The sequence below is a fragment of the Cupressus sempervirens genome, chromosome 1, assembly GCF_028749045.1.
Source record: "Cupressus sempervirens isolate cs-2001-9-10 chromosome 1, ASM2874904v1, whole genome shotgun sequence".
NCBI classification, from domain to species: domain Eukaryota; kingdom Viridiplantae; phylum Streptophyta; class Pinopsida; order Cupressales; family Cupressaceae; genus Cupressus; species Cupressus sempervirens.
The window spans coordinates 131,126,859-131,149,094 of NC_143118.1; the positions used below are offsets into that span (position 1 = coordinate 131,126,859).

The 22,236-nt window shown below is 34.1% G+C and overlaps 1 protein-coding gene across 1 annotated transcript; it reads right to left on the reverse strand.

The window, feature by feature from the left end:
- Positions 1 to 20,972: 20,972 nt before the first annotated feature.
- LOC149576511 (uncharacterized) lies at positions 20,973 to 21,736 on the reverse strand. The gene has a single exon (XM_089817550.1). The coding sequence runs from the start codon at positions 21,588 to 21,590 to the stop codon at positions 21,198 to 21,200; it is 393 nt and encodes a 130-aa protein (XP_089673676.1). The 5' UTR covers positions 21,591 to 21,736; the 3' UTR covers positions 20,973 to 21,197.
- Positions 21,737 to 22,236: the final 500 nt, after the last annotated feature.

A 22,236-nucleotide genomic window follows, 5' to 3' on the forward strand; every position in this document is an offset into this window, starting at 1 on the left:
CAGGGTCTAATTATATATGCTTTTCATTTTACATTTCTTTTGTGTGCCATCGAAGTGGTATTGATGAACTAGAGCCCCTTTTCCACTATGGGTATTACTTACACATCCAATTGGCCTTGAAATGATATATGCATATGCCAAGTAATCATGCTAATCATTACAATATCTTTTTTAAAACATTTTTTAAATCCCATAATGTCTTATCAGGCTCCTGAATTCAGTCGGATCCCAAAGTGGATTCGGCTAAAAAAATTCAAACTTAAACCCCTGATCCTTCAAACTGACTCACTAAACACTTGGTACTGATCAAAATCAAAAGCCACCACTTAAATACCAATTGTGAATGCAAATTGAAATCAAAATCCACCACTTATATATTGTATTTATCTCTTACGCCTCAAATCAAGAATGCAAATTTGAGTCCCAAAAAAATACAAAAATTATTTTTTAATCACAAATAAATTTATAATTTATAATATGCACCTAAAACTTTTGGAAGAAAAAATGCAATGGAACTCAGTCGATCATATTTAAGATTAGCAATTTATATAATATATAAAATAAATAAATAGATATCATAACTTTATAAATATTTCAACTATGAAAAAAAATTAGTTATAATTGGTGCAAAATAATTACTAATTGTGAATGCAATATATTACCTATGATAAATGCGATAAGCAATAACTTTAGACACTTAAAAATGGTGTGTTAAATATTGGTTCAAAAAATAATCAATATTTTTAATTTAATTTTAATAGAGGTATATGAGGGTGAGTGTAAGATTATCATAGGGAAAACAACAATATTAAGTGATAATAAAAATATACACAGGGGAAGCTCTAATTTCATACATTTGTAGAGTCTAAATTATGTATTGATTTCTAAGATTTTTATTTGTTGGTGTCTTCGTATGCTAGTTAACAACTTAAAAAATATCTATTGGCTTCTAGATATTAATGGAACACCTCTACAGATTGCCAAGTCTGGAAGGGGCAAAAGTGGTAATTACATAGAGTCAAATTATACCCACCCAAAAGATATACCAAAAATTGTCCCTCAAAATTTTCAGTACTTGTGAACAAACATCCTAGCATTCCTACACAAATGTCCTAATAGTGGTGCACAATTAATTGATTGGCTACTGGTACATGCATTTTATAGATTATCATTTTTAGTTGGATTATTTTTGAGTAATTTGATAAAAGTAAGATATGTTAAAAAAAGCAAATGAACAAGACTCATTAATTGATTCTTGCCATATTGTCGTCACATTTAGGGACATTGAATTTGGATTTAGTTGAGGAAGAAATATTTTTCTGTAAGGAAGAGATAGTTTAAGAAAGACTAATGATGGTAGAATCGTGATAAGAAATACTTAGCATTGACACTTTTGATATACTAGGAAAAGTGTATGAATTGTTAGGAATAGAAGGTGTTACAGGTGGAACACTTGGAACCACAATAGTAGGAGGATTAGGATTAGTGTTAAGGAGCACAAGTGTATGTAGATTGTGAGGTATCTAATGGAGTAGGTGAAACACTCACATGCAGAGAAGGGATAGGAACACTCATAGTAGTAGGATTTGATGGTTTAATAGATATAGTCATAATAGGTGGAACATAAGTAGGAATGCTAAATATAGGAGTGGAAATAGGAACGATAGGCTCAACTCTAGTGATAGGTGGAACCATACCTAATTCAGATGAAACATGTGTAAAAGGATTAACATGTGAATGGACAAGGTGAGTAATGATAGGTAAAGTATTAAAACCACTATCATCATTACGAAGAACCTTTTTAATATCTTCAAAAGAAAAATTAGTATCAATATCATGACTCTCTTGAATAAGCCAATTTTGCATCTTTTCAATTTTAGTAGCAAGCTTGTGGAATTGAGTAGGAGGAACTCTTAAAATTTATTCTTCATCAAGAAATGAATGGGATGAGTTATTCTCCATTAAAGGATTAGGATCATGGGAAACCAAATTATCATCAAGATCTCTAAAGAGAGGGAAAGAATATTTCATATCAAAGGAAGCCACAAGTCTATGGATTCTCCTAACATGGATTCTGTTGGCTCTTGATTTAACAGATTTGAAAATAACCAAGAAATTAAACCAAACCAATACATCTAAGGCTAGCAAATTCCTATGATGGATGCACTTGACTAGTGATTTTGGGCCAACTATAAGGTATAATTCCTTCTTCTTCTTCAGGCTCTGCAAGACCTAGGCAGGTGGACCTCAAATTCTTTATATGGTACCAGTGTAAGGCATACAACTGAATCTAGATAACAGATAAAATCCCTTAATCTTCTATGTTTATGCAAGCATTCATGTTCATGAAATATCTAACAACAGAGCACATGAACCTGATAAACCAAGTGGGGGAAAACTCTTTCAATTCTTTAAACATAAAGGGAAAAGATATTCAATTAAAGATTTGGATCTCAACATAACCCAGGTATGCAACAGCACAGAACATGCAATCTCTAAGCTAATCAATCCCTTATCCATTGGGCATCAACTAAAATTTAACATACACATGGACACCTGAAGTATATCCAAACATCTGATCTATCTATCTAACTTGCAAATAGACATTTGTCTTCATAAAACTCTCATACTTATTGTAAAATTCTCCTGGTGAAATATGCAACCCTGTTAATGTAAACAAGCATTTAGTTGGCCCTTTGTTCCAATAGAAAATTTATCCAGACATACAATCTTAAGGGATTACAATTGAGTTTGAGCTCTCTGTTCTTAAACACAAAAGATGCCAAATAACAAAGGAAGGAGATGAGAATCATAATGAAACTAAGAAAAATGAAGCTCTTGTATTAATCTCATTGAAACCAATACATCATCTATATGTCAAAACTCAGAAAATACAAAATGAATGACTATATACTATAAAATGCTTCAGAAGAAATACACTATTGTTCTTCATAACAAAGGAAAATTCTAAGAAGAAATGGTATCACAACAGTCTGGAAATTCTCCAACTTTGGAACCCTTTACAATGAATAGAGAAGAAAAATATATAGAAGAGAAGATATTTCAGGATTTGGAATATGAACTTGACATGTGTCCCACTGAAAATGTCTTCATTCTGATGTTGTTGAAACTGGTCTTTCTTCATCTGCCTGCAATCAAAACTCATAAATGATGTAACAATATATCTAATATATCCCTCAAAAGCAATCAACAAAATATCTATTGAAGAAATATCAAATACACATCATAGAAAGTGTTGGAGCTTCAAAACTGATTTTGGCTTGTCACTTCTGCTTTTGTCAACAAAAACTTCATTTGTAACCAACTTCCTTTAAAACAATCAAATCATCCTTAAACTTGTCAATGAAATCAAAACTGATGAAAATCTGATCATATCTAGTTGTAACTGATCCTATTCCATTCTGAAAACATCAAGTTAACATTTGCACTGAGGAGCCCCCGAAATTACAAATATGCTTGTAGTTGCTTCTGGTGAATACCTAACAAAAACTAATTGCAGAAATGGATAGTTTATTTCTTCCCAGTTTCGACGATATGTTACACTACACATTTCAGACAAAAATTGTGCCCCTAAAGTCGATTCAAAATTCCAACTCTCAGGCCATGAACAAAGTTCAAAAATGAAAAATTTAAATGTCCATATAGTATAAACTATATAAAACATTTAATTTATTTAAAAAATTCATCATTTGAAATTGATGCATTGAAACATTTTTAAATTTTGTTTTTCCTTATTCCCCTTATCTCTCCAATCATGTGACGCCATGTGTTAGACCCTGATTTTCTATCACCATTAGGCAGGTCCCACACAACATTATGCATTTGAGACATTTCAATTTTTCACATTCTGTCGTAACATTGCACATCACCATATTTTAATTTATGACCTCACAAAAAAGGGTTTATCGTGATATCTTACATCTTTAATTTTGGCCCTCCAACCCTACAAAATGCTTGGGACCATCGTATCATCATATGCCTTTATTCCTCATCTCTCGATCCTTCAAAATTTTCATGAGATCTTACAAGTGTTAGATCAAAGCTCCATAACCTCACCTTTCACAATCTCCCATTAGGCATGTCCCACACAACATTATGCATTTGAGACATTTCAATTTTTCACATTTTGTCATAACATTGCACATCACCATATTTTAATTTATGACCTCACAAAAAAGGGTTTATCGTGATATCTTACATCTTTAATTTTGGCCCTCCAACCCTACGAAATGCTTGGGACCATCGTATCATCATATGCCTTTATTCCTCATCTCCCGATCCTTCAAAATTTTCATGAGATCTTACAAGTGTTAGTTAGAGCTCCATAACCTCACCTTTCACAATCTCCCAATGATTCATTCTAAGCATTTGGAGAGTGAAAAATTTTGTTTGATTTTGCATGCCAGCTGGCTGAATGGGAGGGCCCACATATGAGCCGCAGCTTTCCTTTAACGTGGGCTCTTCAGACACTTAATGCTCTCAGGCTTATAAACTGTATTTTTTGCAACCACACGCCCAATGTGGGACAAACAAAATGTGAAGTCTACTTTGACGGTGACCATGCATTGATGATGCCTCTCGTGGATTGCTTTGCTTCTTTCATGATGCCACCAAGGGTGCTCCATTTCCTCTGATTTTCATGTTGCGGCCTCCTCTGATCTTTTGGTGCCTTTCCAACAACCTCTTCCTTTCATCCATGTGAATGCTTTCCTTATCCAATGTGGAGGGAAGCGTTGAGTCTTTCCTGCACCTTGCCAATTCAAAACGTCCTGGAGATTTTTATGTGGGTGGTTTGCTTTGGCACCCTTGCTCTTCAAAGCTATGGGGATCCCTTCTCACCATGAATGTTCTTTGCATTCTTTGCCCTACTTCCTCATAAGTTGTGGCCTCCTCTTCAATTGTTCGGCTCGTGGCCATTGCTCTAGCTCCTTCTTTATGTGATGTGGATGTTGCCTCCCCTTTTGGCGTGGGACTTCTTTGATGCTGCGACATTTTACATTGATGTTTCCCTCTTCCCTTTGCCATGAAGTTGGGTGAAGCTCCCCCTGGGAGAGGATGACCTGCTATTCCATGTGGATTGCCTCATATGTCGTGAAGCTCAATGCATGCATGCAACTTCTTATATAGAGCTCCCCTTTGTAATCAGCTCTAAGCTCTGCCTCTAAGTCACAAAAATATGTTGTTGAAGTTTAGTTTGGGCATCACTATATGATTGAGAATGCTATGGAGTGCCAAAGCCGGCGGTAACTCATCTCATATTGGTCGCCTCGTATGTGACACCACATACTCAATTAATACTGAATGTTGATAAATACATCTTAGATATTACCCCTCTTCATCCTTTTGAAACAAGATGATAAATATATAATATGCATTGTAGTGATCAACACTATTATATTCCCTCTTCTGAAACATCTTTAAATTCTCTTGAGCTCAGTCAATCCTGGTGGATTCAGTCGGGCCCAGAAGTGGGTCCGACTAAAAAAAATCATTTTCGAACAACTAACCATGCACAATGATCCAATGATTACCTCGAACTATTTGAAATCAAATTTCACCATTGATTGATCATTAAAACTTATTTAGCCTATTCCTTGCAAACTGTGATTTTCTGCTAACAAGGCTTGTTGGTTGGCTTTAAAAACTGACCCAAGCATATAACTGGGCCTTGGGATCTGATATACTACTACTTTGTTCCACATTCTTGCACCCTGCCAAATTTCATCACATGAAAACCACTCAGTGAAAAGATATTGACGTTCAAAGTTGCCCAATTGAAACTACCTATGGATAAACATGTCAAAAAACTAGAAAGTGCATTTGATTTGAGCTTCGAAAACTAGGCAAACGGATGCCTAAGGGTACAAAAACTAGGAAATTAGTTCATTACCATGAGGAGAATATAATTTTGTGAATTGGGCTCATGACGAATAACAGGGTGAGTTTGGCAAGCGTGTGAAGTTAGGTACTCAGAATTGCAGGACAATGAACATCAGCAGAAAAGTATTTTCTACAAACAGAATGGCCCTGGAAAAATGTGTAGATGGATTCATCAAGGTTTAAAAACTGGCACACTTGATGTATTTTTAGAGTAGAAAATAGTGGTATAAACCATTTGACCTAGGCAATCATAGATTTAGAGTTATAACACCACGAACAGGGGTACCGACCATTCTGCATTTTATGACACCAATAAAAAGTTATAAATTACATTGGAATCACATTTGAAACCTGATCAAACAAATTTTTCATAAGCTCAAATCAAGAATGTAGAAAGTGTGTGACCTCTAGAATGCAATGCAAAAAGAAATTTATCTTTAGGGTCAAGTGGGTCAAAGTTATAATTTGTCAAACAGGGCTTCCCAGATTTCTAAGAAATATGTATCAGCATGACAGAGATAAGTAACCGACTTTAAGGGATTCAAAACCTAGTCAAAACATATCATAATGACTCAAAAGTTGAGACATTGGTTCATTGATATGCATACTAAACAATCCCAAAGCGGCGAGTCATGAAACATTTCTGGGTAAAAGATATTCAAAGGCAAACTGGGCTATTATACACTATTTGACACTTGGGTAGAATTGTGAAATATGACACTAGCTCAAAATTAGACTTCACCAAATCAATCGAGATGACAAAATGACAATACGAAACACATGCATATGCCAAATGAAGGGTGTTAAACAACTGAAACACCACCTAGGCCTTGAAATGATAGTCAGTTATATATGCACGAAAAACATCCATAGGGGCTCAAAATGACTCAAATTTTGGAATGGTACTTAAAATGGGGAATGCATATTTGAGTCCCATTAGATTCTTAGGTAGGGCTAAAGGTAATAAACATCATATACAAAGAAAGGCAAGAGGAAAATCATCCAAAGGGAATCCAATATTGAGTTATGAATTAGATATAAAAGAAGATAAAGAATATGCAAAGCACACAATGAAATTGTACCATCTTAAATTAGAAGCACTTCAATTTAATGATGGTTTAGCACCCGTTTAGTGAGATTCAATACTAGATTTGTATTTAATTTTCATTCTCTCATTTCTTCTCATCTCTCTTTACTCCTCCTAGATGGAAGTGGGTAGGACCTAATAGATCCTCCTTGGTATTCCTATTTCATGGTACAAAGCTCAAGGTAGGACCTATCCACTTGGGTCCTCTTTAATCCTCTTCCAATCACCCAAATATTTTTTTTGTACTAAAATAGGGCGTTCTAGAGATCATGAGTCTATTTCCTAAAACTAGTGCTTGTTCCAGGACCCCAGAGGAATCTTGGAGCTTTCTAGGTATTGAGGACAAGGATGCAGTGTGTCCCTATCCTAGGTTAGGGATGTAGCATTGCTACCCTGGTCAAGAATGTAGTGTACCCCTATCCTAAGACCTATTTTAGGTCTCGTTCTTGTTCCTTGTGTTAAGGTTGATCCAAGTCACTATTTTGATTGATCGATCAATGGATAGGAGAAATTTTATTTTGAATCCTTTATAAGCACACTCATTTTCTTGTTTTTGCATATCACATACAAGTAAGAATCCATCCACACATTCAAGAAATTACACATTCAAATCATCTTCAAGTGCATTAAATGAGATCCTTTTTCAATCCATCGAGGAGAAGGTTTCTTGCATTCAAGGTGCTTTCAAGGATTTTCAAAGGAGTTCATTTAGGGGTTTCATCATTTATCTTCCATGTTCATGCCACAACCTATCAATATGTAGCTTTCTCCTTTAGTGATAGTCGATCTTTTCATTAAGAAAACACTTCTACATTCATTCTTCTTATGCATTCATGTCTTCTTGATCCAAATCAACTTGGTTAAGTGAGTTGATTACATTTGATTTGATGAATTCTACTATTGCAAGATCAATTTGTGTATGCTTTACATTTCAATTATTTTAAATTTTGAAGTTAATTCCTAAATTGCAGTTTGGCCAAGGAAAAACTCCCCCCTTAATAATACAAAACCATCTTTTCTTATAGGTAAGATCTCGAAAGGCAAAACAAAGTTCAGATTTGTATACCCTTTTCACAAAAGTTCAGTGATCTAAAATATGTACCACAATTGGACACAAAAGTTTAGGGTTGCATTATGTCCCTAACCTAGGTCAACACTAACCCTCCACGTTAGACCTATAGTCCCTAAGCCAAATAATTTTTGGGTTTGGTAGATCTCACAATTTTGAGTCTAGAGTATGAGTTTCAGCAATTTCAGAAATCATGTGACAACCCATTTACAAGTTTGTATTTTTCCAAGTGAGTTTTCTTCTCTTTCTCATTTTAATACATATTTCAATCCCTTTAGATGTAGATTCTATGTTGCATATCTACCTTCATAAAAAACCTCTCTTTGTGGAGGCGAGGAAGAAGTAATTCCAAGAAATTCACCCTTTTGCATTAGGTTATGAATTGATACTTTATCTTGTGTTAATCAGACCTACATTAGGAGTGAATCCTAGTTTTCACCCTTCATATTTTCATAGGGAAATGAATATATTCCCCCCACCCCATCCCCTCCCCCAAAAAAAAAAAATTTGGTAAACCTGAAAAACAACACTTTTTCTTTTGATTTTGGTGTTAGATTTTCCCTTGCACTCTTAGATTGTTTCTTTGTGCATCTATATCTACTCTTGTTTGCATTAGTAGTATTTAGACCTTTTTAGCTATATCTCTCTTTCATGACTTTTGCAACATTAATTTCATGCTTTATTTATCAACTATTCATTGGATCTTTGCATATATTTAATTGAAAAAATGATTAGTAAGATCTACTATAAATGCACTTCTCTTTTTCTTATGTTGCAAAAGTTATATAAAGCATTATTGAAGCATCATTGGCTTACTTTGACATAAAACATCACCCTCCTATCAACTTAGCCTTATAATGTACTCTTCCTCTTTATGGAGATGAGTGGCATATTGGTATTGGTCATTCTCCTAATATAGGTCTTATATATGCCTCAGCTATCATACTTTCTTAGTACTCTACCATGCTCGGTAACCATTATGTTTAGTAGTTAAATTATTCAATATCTGTAATTGCTATTTTTACTTCCTATGCTCTATCTGTAATTGTTATTTTCACTTCCTATGTTTGATAACTATTTTGCCAATCATTGCTAAATTATTTATTCTATCTTCATCAACCTTAAATATCAACATACTTTTTTCACTAATAACAACACTTAATCCATTTAGGAGTAGCATTCTCCCCCTTTGGCATTTGTGACAGATTATTTCATACTTAGTCAAAATTTGATATCTCCAATATATAAAAATGCCCCCTCAACATATACTTATCCTTTTTCAAAAAAAAATTCAAAAGTGTATCCTTGTATCTTCATTAACATGTATTATCCCCTTTTCATATGTACAAGCTATTAACATATTATCCACCCTTTTTAACAGTAATGCCAAAAAATATATATATAATGTGCATGTTGTACTCATAGTTTATCAAACAATGTTGGACAAGAAGACTTAGCATTTTCATATGTGGTCTTCCATTAGTCCATTAATGCTTCAAGAGCTAAAAGTTGAGGGTGTAATTATGATCATAGATCCTCCTTGTTATCCATCACAGACATCTTGGTTGTTTTAGATTAAGGTAAAAGCAAGTTTTGAAGGGGCCCCGAAACCCATTACATCAAAGAGAAAGATAAACCATTAAGCACAACCAGGTTTTAAAAGGACCTGAAACCAGCCAAATAACTAAACCAAGTTTTGTAGGGACCTGAAACCAGCAGATATGACCAGTAAAATTAACCAAAAACTCTGGAATCTGAAAGGACAAACAGATTGGAGCAAAGCAGCCAGGAAGGCTATCCAAACCAGATACCAGAAAACCAGAGACAAGATCATAACACCAACCCAGAAGAACCAGTCAGCATAAGGGAACAAAAGATTATCCTTTTAAAATGAGGTTACCCTTACCCAACCGAAGGGTCATATCTAAAGGGGGAGCAGAAGGCTTAGCCTTCTTCCCTTTAACTGCAATCCAACCGTCCTCAATCTTCGCTGCCTCGATCACCCAATCCTCAGAGGACAAAGACCCGTGGAACCCAGGGGACGCAAAGGCCTCAGCAAACACCCTATGAGAGACATCTTGGTTGTTGCAATAAGCAAATTTTTCTTTTTAACAATCTTTTGTATAACCTCAATATGAGGAATCATAAGTGCTTGGAGTTCAAGAACTTGTGCTCTAATTTTATGTTCTTCTATCCTCAATTCCAACTATAAATTCATAAAGTGTTTTATTTTTTAATAACAAACATGGAATGACCAAGGTTCATCAGCTAACTTATCAACACTGCTATTCAAGTCTTCATCCATCTTGTGCAATTCTCTAAAACATGTTGTGTGAAATGTGAAACATTACATAACTTTTGGAATAATTTGATTATTTTCTTGACTGTGTCCTCCAACTCAGTAGCTATAGTAGAAAGTTTCACTTTCTTCTCGGAAATCTTCTGTAGAAGTTTCTGCATGATCCTCTTCTCTTCTCTTTGTTCCATTCTCTTCTCAATTACTTGGACCATTATTTCCTCAACATCTACTCTAGGTTCATTAACTTGTTGCACAAGTGAGACTAGCTGATCCATTATTAGTACATTAGCATCCAATTTATTCAATGATAGGAAGTTGCCATCTTTGAACTGCCTATTTCCAAACTTGAATAAAAACCTTAATAGTTTCATTTCCTCAAGGAAATTAAATTGAATAGGATACTAACATGAGCCAAAACACGAGAGAATTCTTCCTTCTATAGAAAATAGAAAAAATAACATATCCTTAGAAAAAGAATGTATTTGATTTCTTTACAATGTTGCTAAGGCCTAATCTTTTGTTATTCCAAGTGTAGCTTTCATATTTTAACTCAATTTCAATTAATTTTTTTCTTGATAACTAGTCCTAAAAGTCTTTATATATATCTTGACCTTCCTATTCCTCCTCTCTTACCTTGTATATTAAGTAAAGCATTAAAGTCTCCCCACAAAATGATATGCTTCAAGGAGAGAGTGACTAAGAAAGCATATATCTCATTCCATAGTGCTCTTTTGTTGAGACAAGAGACTAGCCCATACACATTCATGAAAATGATTGGAAAATTGGATAACAAAGGGTTTATATTTTAATTGTGATAGCAAGTACATTAAAGGACACATATGTAATGAAAGGAATTTGTTCTATATTGAAGGTTCAAATGTGGAAGGAGAGAAAGAGTCATTATTAGAAAGTAACAAAGAATTAGATGATTCTAAACCAATCATTTCATGTCATGCACTTTTTAGTTTTACTACCCATAACTCAAATCAATGGGTTTCATGAAAAAAAAATGTATCAATTTTGATAGACTTGGGTAATACTCATAACTTCATAAACAAAAAGATAGTTACATGTTTAAATTATTTTATATACTCACCTTTGGAGTTTCAAGTTTTTATTGTAGATGGTGATGAAATTAACCATAAATGAAAGTGTCATAGTATTAAGTTATTGACAAGTAACTATAATCTTGATTGCCAAATGTATGCAACCTCCATGAGAGAAACATTTATTGTTTTGGAAGTACATTGGCCTAATACCTTGGGAAAAATTGAGGTTAACTTTAAAGAACTATTCATGATATTTAAATTAAAAGAAAAATTCAGAAATAAGAGGGGTGTGTGCAAAATCCCTACATTGGTGAGCTCTCATCAAATGAAAATATTGCTAAAGAAAGAACTCGAAGGATTTGTGAACCAATTATGCTCATTGAAAACATATGAATCAAATTCTCCTATCAATTCAAACCTTTAAAAAATTATTAATCATCACTCAGTAGTTTTTTGATAGATTCCTATAGGAAATCCTCTTAAGAGGGATCATGATCATTCCATAAAAATATTACTTGGAAGCCAACCACCCAACATTATGTCTTATAAGTACCTATATACAAAAGAGTAAAATTGAAAAGATTATTCACAAGATGCTAGAAGCAAGAATCATATGATACAGTCAAACACATACTCCTCACTTGTCATAATGGTGTATAAAAGGATGATTCATCATGTATGTGTCCAAATTATAAAGTGCTTAACATGTTCATTATCAAAGACAAGTTAGATATTCTAGTCATTAATGATTTATTAGATAAATTGAATGAGGCTATTTGTTTTACAAATTTAGATCTTAGACTAGGCTACAACCAAATTTAGATTAAAGAAGATATTCCCAAGAAATAATTTAGGACCCATGACTTGGTCTTTGTGAGTTTTTGGTGTTTTCTTTTGGTTTGACTAATGCAACATCTATATTTCAAAGTTTGAAGAACTCCATCTTCAAGAATATTTTGAGAAAGTTTGTATTTGTGTTCTTTGATGATATGTCAATTAATAGAAAGGCATGATGAGAATATTTGAATAGTTTATATCATGTTGATTAGTACTACAAGTTATTGAGGATAGCAAGTTATATGCTATGTCATCCAATTGCACTTTTTACTTGAAGGAGGTGGAATAGTTGGGATACATACTTTGACATGTAGTAAAGGTGGATCTAGAAAAACTAGGGCTATTATGGATTGGCTTGTACCAAAAAGTATGTTGAAGAAAAAATTTTAGGGATGATTGGGTACTAGAGAGGATTTCTAAAGAACTATAGTTGTATAAAAGCACCACTCCCCATTCTACTTTAGAAGAATTCCTTTCTATGGAATGAATTAGCTAATGCTACATTTGAGAGGTTGAAGGAGGTTGTGTACTACTCCATTTTTTGATACTATGGACTTCACCAAGGATTCATTGTGGAATGTGATGCTTCAGGTAATGGTATTGGAGCACAAGTGGCAGATTGATAATGGTCATTCTCCTAATATAGGTCTTATATATGCCTCGATTATCATACTTTCTCAGTACTCTACCATGCTCGGTAACCATTATGTTTAGTAGTTAAATTGTTCAATATCTATAATTATTATTTTCACTTACTATGCTTGGTAACTATTTTACTGATCACTACTAAATTATTTATTCTATCTTTACTAACCTTAAATATCAGCATACTTTTTCACTAATGACAACACTTAATGCATTTAGGAGTAACATTCTCCCCATTTGACATTTGTGACAAAATGTAAAAACTCCCCTTCAACATATACTTCTTCTTTTTTAAAATTTTATCCTTGTATCGTCATTAACATGTATTGTCCCCTTTTCATATGTCCAAGCTATTAATATATTATCCCCCCTTTTAATCAGTAATGCCTAAAATAAAATATATAATGTGCAAGTTGTAATCATAGTTTGTCAAACAATGTTGGATAAGAAGACTTAGCATTTTCATATGTGTTCTTCCATGAGTCCTTCAATGCTTCAAGAGCTAAAAGTTGAGAGTGTAATTGTGGTCATAGATCCTCCATGTTATTCTCTTTATGGAGACGAGTGACATATTGATATTGGTCATTCTCCTAATATAGGTCTTACATATGCCTCAATTATCATACTTTATCAGTACTCTACCATGCTGAGTAACCATTCTATTTAGTAGTTAAACTGTTCAATATCTGTAATTCCTATTTTCACTTCCTATGCTCGGTAACTATTTTACTGATCACTACTAAATTATTTATTCTATCTTTACTGACCTTAAATATCAACATACTTTTTTCACTAATGACAACACTAAATGCATTTAGGAGTAACATTCTCCCCATTTGACATTTGTGACAAAATGTAAAAACTCCCCCTCAACATATACTTCTCCTTTTTCAAAATTTTATCCTTGTATCTTCATTAACATGTATTATCCCCTTTTCATATGTACAAGCTATAAATATATTATTCCCCCTTTTTACTAGTAATGCCTAAAACAAAATATATAATGTGCAAGTTGTAATCACAGTTTGTCAAACAATGTTGGATAAGAAGACTTAGCATTTTCATATGTGGTCTTCCATGAGTCCTTCAATGCTTCAAGAGCTAAAAGTTGAGAGTGTAATTGTGATCATAGATCCTCCATGTTATCCTCTTTATGGAGACGAGTGGCATATTGATATCAGTCATTCTCCTAATATAGGTCTTATATATGCCTCAGTTAGCATACTTTCTCAGTACTCTACCATGTTGAGTAACCATTCTATTTAGTAGTTAAACTATTCAATATCTGTAATTGCTATTTTCACTTCCTATGCTCAGTAACTATTTTATCGATCATTACTAAATTATTTATTCTATCTTTACTGACCTTAAATATCAACATACTTTTTCACTAATGACAACACTTAATGCATTTAGGAGTAACATTCTCCCCATTTGACATTTGTGACAAAGTATAAAAACTCCCCCTCAACATATACTTCTCCTTTTTAAAAATATTTTTCAAAATTGTATCCTTGTATCTTCATTAACATGTATTATCCCCTTTTCATATGTACAAGCTATTAATATATTATCCCTCCTTTTTACCAGTAATGCCAAAAACAAAATATATAATGTGCAAGTTGTACTCACAGTTTGTCAAACAATGTTGGATAAGAAGACGTAGCATTTTCATATGTGGTTTTCCATGACTCCTTTAATGCCTCAAGAGCTAAAATTTGAGAGTGTAATTGTGATCATAGATCCTCCATGTTATCCATCACAGTCATCTCGGGTGCTGCAATAAGCACTTTTTCCTTCTTAACAGCCTTTTGTATAACCTCAATATGAGGAATGATAAGTGCTTGGAGTTAAAGAACTTGTGCTCTAATTTTATGTTCTTTTATCCTCAATTCCAACTGTAAATACATAAAGTGTTTGTTTTTTGAATATCAAACATGGAATGACCAAGGTTCATCGATTAACTTATCAAAACTGCTCTTCAATTCTTCATCCATCTTATGCAATTTCTCTAGAACATGTTGTGTGAAATGTGAAACATTACATAGCTTTTGGAATAATTTAATTATTTTCTTGATTATGTCCTCCAAATCAGTCCCTTTTTGCTCAAAAATCTTCTATAGAAGTTTCTTCATGATCCTCTTCTCTTCTCTTTGTTCCATTCTCTTATCAGTTACCTAGACCATTCTTTCCTCAACATCTACTCTAGGTTCATTAACTCGCTACACAAGTGAGAACAACTGATCCATTATTCGTATATTATCATCTAATTTATTCTTAGGAACAATATGTAATAAGATTTCTTTAACATCATATAAGACTTGATTTTGTTGTACTTCATGTTTTAGCTTGTTCTATAATGCTTTTCTCTTTAACAATGAACTATATTTTGTCATTGCATAGGGATCTAACTTTGTAGGATCACATATAGGAACTATTATTTCCTCGTCTAAGGTAACTTGATCTCTTCTTCTTCTTCTTATCATGTGCTTTGAGTGTACTTGCACTCAATGAAGCTTTAGGTAGCACTAGAGCCTACTACTCCTTGGTTTGCTTCATATGTATTTCACTCGGAGGTCTATCCTCCTCTTTCTTTTCTTCTATTTCCTTGTGCTTGGGGGGCTCTATTCCAATTGCTAGTTGTATTACATCTTATTAAGGTTGTTCGTCAATATGCTTCTTGGTAGTTCCTTTTTGTGCTTCTCCTTCTTTCTCTTCCTCTCTTCTTTGTCTATATCTTACAGCTATGTACCTAAGCATGTAACTGTAAAAAATGTCTTTTTTTGTCTTTGTATTGGTAGTCTCTTTATTTTCCTCTATGGTCTTCAGATCATCATCATGTTCTTGTTTAGTTAATTGAGTCTTCTCATCGGTCTCCTGTGAAATGTTAGAATCATTTGTATTAACAAGAGCATTAGGTTCAATGTTTACTTCGGAAATTGTAACCACACTTTTAGTGGATGGTGTGGGTGCAGGATATGCTTTCACTTGTTGCAATATGGTTGCATCTTTCATCAATTGTGCAATGGATGGCTCGGTAAATGATGTATCTCCAAGTTGTGCCTCGATAGTGTCAATGACATATTGATCCTTATTTACAGTTTCATCTAGATCTTTCTCTATGATGTTCTCAATTCCACCTGATCATGTGTGTCTTTGACCATTTGTGAAATGTAACCAATAACTTCATTCATAGTGTCCTCAAAGTTCTCTTCCAAATTTTGTACTTGTGGTTCTACTTGTGGCTCGATATCAGAAATGTCAACTTTCTCTTGTTCATCATCCACTTTAAGAAACATTTTCCAAATTATATTATTCTCCTCATCAACTTCTTGTTTTCTTCCCATCATTATTTTCAACGACCTCCTCTTTGTCATGATCTTCCTCTATGCTTTTTAAATATTTCATCAATTTCTTGTACAGTAAGGTTTGGCATAGTCACTACAAGTGACCTCTCTCTCAATTCTCTCTTAGTGTTTATAACATCTTTCCATCTACGACTCATTTTATTATACAATTCATCTGGTATTTTTCTATAAATTTCAATAGGTACATATATATGTATATACATAGCAACTACAATATCTTCTTCTATTTTAAGTTTCTCTTCTTCATTTAATTTGTGAAACTTCAACACATGCATGGAACTAAAACTTCCAGATGCTCTTAAACATTTTGTGTGTTCATCAACTACCTTGGGCATAAAATTCTTCACAACAATCTATGGTGTCTCTGTAATCCTCAACTAACTGGGGTGGAATCCTAAACCTTTGATGCATTCTAGTTTTGAACTATGTAGAACACCCAATCACGACTTTATTAAAATTTTCACCCAAACTATTAATGTAGCCTCTGGTTTGATAGATAACATGCCTATCACTACTCCAATTAACATCACTGACTATAAGAAGTAATTATGTAAGTAAAAGACCATATATATCAAGAGTGATCCATACTTCAAGGCATTAGTCTTTGCAACTCAGATTGTATGCACATCATCTTGAAATTGCTTCAACAGTATCTTGGCTAGGTCCACCTTGAAACCTTTTTTGTAATCTTATATGCCAAATCCACAGCTCCACATGGTACACTGTTCGACCTGCTCAATTGGTAAATGGTGTATGCAATCACACATGTAGAAAACGTGGTTTCAACATCCTGGATTATGGAGACTCGAAGTCCTTTTCCATCCCAAGTTGCACCTGTATATTTTTGCATTTCGTTATTTGGTGTTGCCTGAACTACCTTTTCTTTTTCACCGATCAGGTAGCCAGTCACCATGTGTATCATGTCCTTTGTGATCCTCACAGGACCATCTAGCCACATTGAGTTCTCACGCACTTAGCTAAAAAAATTCGGAGCTATTCATCTTTGAATACCTTAGGGAAATTTATGGCATGTCTCAAACCCTTAGTTCCAAGTGCCTATTCTCATCTTTTAGTTTTCCATCTGCACACAATGTCTTGTAAGCTTCTTGAAGCTCAAATACACATGTTTCGTCGATCTTACAATGTATGTAGGTTCTTTTTATCTCAAACCAGCAAAACCCTCGGGGGGCAGTGACAAGAATGTGTCGATTGCAGAGGTTTTCGTTGCATTCTCAGGATACAATTTGTAGTTTAGCTCTTCATAGTCTACACTCTCCACCAAAATTCGTTAGGCAACCTTAGATGTCTTCACTAGAGTTGAGCTTGAAGCCATTTTTACAGTTCGATAAGCTAGGGCTTCATCAAGTAATGGATGGTCACCTAAAGCTTGCTTGGAATTCTTCACCAATTCACTCAATTTACTCCAACAAAAGATAAAGTCACTTGTTCCAACTCAAAATTGTAATGCACACATAAATCACATAATATAGCTCTGCAAGGTTCTCAGAATGCAAGGTGAAAAAAGAGACGTGGCACCTATTTATAGAAAAAGTGACCTCAAAACTTTTCTCAATAGTCCAACACTTCACCACTAACATACTAACTTGCTTGATAGAATCCATTCATGTAGAATTTTGTGAATTCTCAAACTTTTATGTTCACTTTGTGTAACTCAGTAACCTCTATTGTTCTACTCAGTTGTAATGTTGTCTTTGCTTGGTAAAATATCTGCCTCGGTTATCATACTCGCTTGGTACTCTTCATGCTTGGTGACCATTTTTCTTGGTAGTTAAACCGATGAGTATCAGTAATTGTTATTTTCACTTTGCTAGGATTAACAAGACAAAAATAAGTAACTATATGAAAATATAACCAATATCATAAAATAATAAATCGTACAAAAGAGAACACAAGACATAAAGATTTAACGTGGTTCACCCAATCCCTAGGTTACATCCACCAAATAATGAGTCCAATATTCTAATTATCTAGTGATTACAACCTAATTACAGTCCACAATCCCTTACAATTCAATACTGCTACAATTTCATCATGCCTTTTGAAATCCCTAATCCTGAGCCATTTTATATAACCTTTTTTTCGCTCACAAATTAAGGCTAGAACAACTCATCCAATAGATAAATAGTAGTCAAAGCCTTTTACAATAATAAAGTCAATTGAGCTTTTAGGGGTTTTCCCCTCGACCCCACCCTATAATGCGACATGGAGCACACCTAAGGCTCTACCCTAGGAGCCTGCCCCAAACACCCATAATAAAATTTGGGGGGAAACAATGTCGAATAAAGTGGGGAAAATTAGCCTTGGAGTTTGATTAGACTCCACATCACAACACACTTCTATATACTTGGTAACTATTTTACCAATCAATGCTCACTTATTTCTTTTGTCTTTGTCGACCTTAGTTATCAACATACTTTTTCACTAATTTGACAACACTTAATGCGTTTAGGAGTAACTCAACCTCTTGAAAAAAAAAATTTAATAATTATTATATGTGCATGATAAATGTTCATGCTAAGAACCAATTTAGAAATAGAAAATATTTCCCACAACAAGTCAAATTGTGATATCGCTAGTTTAACTTGCCATAAGAACCTAATTCAAACACAATATACATCATGCACTAATTTTCTAAAAAAATTGCAAGTTCTCAACAAGCTCTTTCATTTTGGTTAAAAAGAAATATATTTCTCTAAAGACAAAGTTGTATTAAAACTTACGATAACATTTAAGTGTAAGTTTATTTGTAACAAATTTTGGGCTTGCACTTTCAACTTGTTTAAAAGTTTAAGTAATTATAAGCATTTTATACACATGATTTATATTTAACCTACAAATATTAACACTTCCATTCAACATTACTTCTAAACTTAAATACTAACACTTTTATATCAAAATGTAGGAAGCTAAAATGCAATTTGTGATCCTTAAGCTTTATATAAAGGCAACCTTTAGGGAAATGACAAAGGACCAAATACTAGTACAAGAGCTCACCTCAATCGAGCAACTAAACAATAAAATCAAGGTTTGAAAGACATAAAAGATCTCTCCATGAACATCTCACAACTTGGAACTAAAGCACTAGAGGTCTTGAAAATCTTGAATGAGCTCTTTTCTAGCTTCTTGTTTTGTTTCTTTTTGCTAAGTGTAAGCAAATCCTATTTCCAATATTTTTTTGATGGCTTGTTGATGGTAGTATTTTGTAAAATAAAATAATAATCAAGCCCCTTCAAAACCAAAGGGCTTAAACATCACACACTAAGGCTTCATTCCTAGACTAAAAGTGTTCAATAGTCAAAGTAAACTTATTTTTCCAAGCTTTCTTTTGCCAGTGGTGTGTGATGTTTAAGGGTGGCCCTTCAAAACATGTTAATAAAAAACATCTTTCTATCGAAAATATATTTTTTAAACTATCTATTATTTGGTTCATCGCAATATCACACTCCCCAAATATATATCATTTTTCTTTTATCAAACTATTGTCTATACCGGAAATCACTTCTACCTAAGAGGAAAATATAAAAAAAAGATTGTGCAAAAATAATTATCAATTAAAGCACCAGAGTGACGTCCTTTAGTCTTTAACTTCAAGTACCTTCAACCTTTTCTTCACAAGCACCAAATCTATGATACCAATTGTTAGAATATTTATAATAACTAGCAGAGGGGGTGAATTGGTTAGCCAAGGTCCAAATGTACCAATTGAACAAACAAACACTTAAACTACTTCAGATCTTAACATCCATTACCTTGGCCTCTATTATAGATTATCAATAACATCAACTAGTAGTCCATTGTCCTAAATATAATTAGACTTGCAAAATGTAAAACATTTATAGTTAGTCGTCACATTGTCAATATAAAAAAGTATGCAAATCCTTACATTGTAAATATTAAAAAATATGCAAATCAACATTGCACTTACAATGCATACAAGGAAATCTCTGATGGAACTATTTAAACCCTCTATTCACCTTGTTCGATGAACCAAGAGAAACATAATCTTATCACAAGTGCACAAAATTGAATCTACGAGGGAATCTCTAATGGAACGGTTTAAACCCTCTATTCTCCTTGTTCAATGAACCAAGAGAAACATAATCTTATCACAAGTGCACGAAATTGAGTCTACAAGGAAATCTCCAATGGAACGGTTTAAACCCTCTATTCTCCTTGTTCAATGAACCAAGAGAAACATAATCTTATCACAAGTGCACAAAATTAAGTCTACAAGGAAATCTCCAATGGAACAATTTTAACCCTCTATTCTCCTCATTTGATGAGCCAAGAGAAACATGATCTTATCACAAGTGCACATAATTAAGTCTATGAGGAAATTCCTATTGGAACAGTTTTAACCCCTCTATTCTTCTAACACCCTGAAGAAATTATGCTTATAAAATAAGTCAATTTTGACTATTTAACACTTTAATGTAGGAATCAAACCTTAGTTTATTGTCCGAAGCAAGAGAAACATAATTGTATCACAAGTGCTCCAAATTGAATCTTACATTCAAATCCAAAGAAACTACTATTTTTGTAGTAACAAGACACTTTTCCAAATTTCTAAGAGGTGGGAAAAAGTTCTTCATCCTACCTTAGCAATCATGATCCAAGGTACCCATTAAACTCAAAGGACAATCTTAAAACCACACATAACAATTCTCACTTAACAATAGTAGATTTCTACAATTCATTTGTAAAATAGTATTTTTTTGGATTCGATTATATGCATTTTTTTATAATCAACATTCAGATCACACTACATGATCTATGATCAAGATGAAAAAGTGCACAATAATAACAAAGTAATTTACAGACGATCACGATCAAGACTCTGAAAACCAAACTACAAGCATGGAAACGCAAGTTTCAGCTGGCGTCAGTTATTTCAGGAATCCGCTTCAGCTGGCGTCGACAGTTATTTCTGGTACCCGCCCCCCGGCTCAGTATCCGGATTAACGACACGAGAGCAGAAAGGGCGAGCGCCCAACTCCACAATTTTGTAAGCAAGTTGTTTGTTTTCCTCCTCCAACTCCTGCTTTGAGAGGACGTGCCTCTGGCGATCACGGGGCGCACGCCTGGTGTCTCTGGTGAAGTAGGTGATGTTGAAGACGCGATCGTCGTGTGAATTGGGGATGTGAGGGCGAAGGGGGGGCGTGGCGGGAGCGAAGGGCCGGTACTCCAGGGCGTTCGGAAGGCCTTCCACGTACTCCGGACTCGAACACGGCCCCGTTATCTCCCATGGCTTCTTCGCCCATCTTGACGCCCTCAGCTTCTCCAACACCTGCTTCAATCTCTCCACCACCGCCATTGTTGCAGGAAAGTGAGCTCTTTGTGTGGTTTTCACATGGAAGAGGAGGAGGATAATCAATGGGATGAAGTTCTAGGAGCATCTTGGATGTTCTTCAGGGGAGGTAGCTTAGTATGGGTCTAGAATCGTCTTCCAACCTTGGTTGCCACGTTTGGATTGGGCTTCAAGGGGAAGCTTCTATTGATGGGACTTTCACAGGAGAGGCTTCAATTCTTGCTCAAGGTTCTAATGAATTCTAGACAATGCTCTCTTCTTTTTCTTCTTTTTGGGACGGCTTTTGAATAATATTAGTGAAATGTAATATTATTTGGGAAAGAGGTTTAATAGGTTTAAGATAGATACTTTCTTAATTACTTTTAAAAAGTTTTAAAAAATAATAGCACATGTACTAATAGTAAATAATACATGTATTAATAGTCGATCACATATGTACTAATAGTTGATTATTTTTTAGTTTTCTTGGTCATTGATTGGTTCATATGTGCCAAAAGGACTGGTTTTTTTTGGGTGAGTGGCTTGTGGGGGGTGAACATAACGAGTATCAAATGACTGTTTTAAAATGACTCTTTTCAACCACTTCACATTCTACGACTTCTATAGAGCAATTCGTAAATGCCCAAATGTTGAAACGTTGATAGGAATATAT

What these genes read in the sequence shown, in the direction of transcription:
- LOC149576511 (XM_089817550.1), bottom strand. Translation starts at nt 21,590, where the DNA reads ATGGCGGTGGTGGAGAGATTGAAGCAGGTGTTGGAGAAGCTGAGGGCG.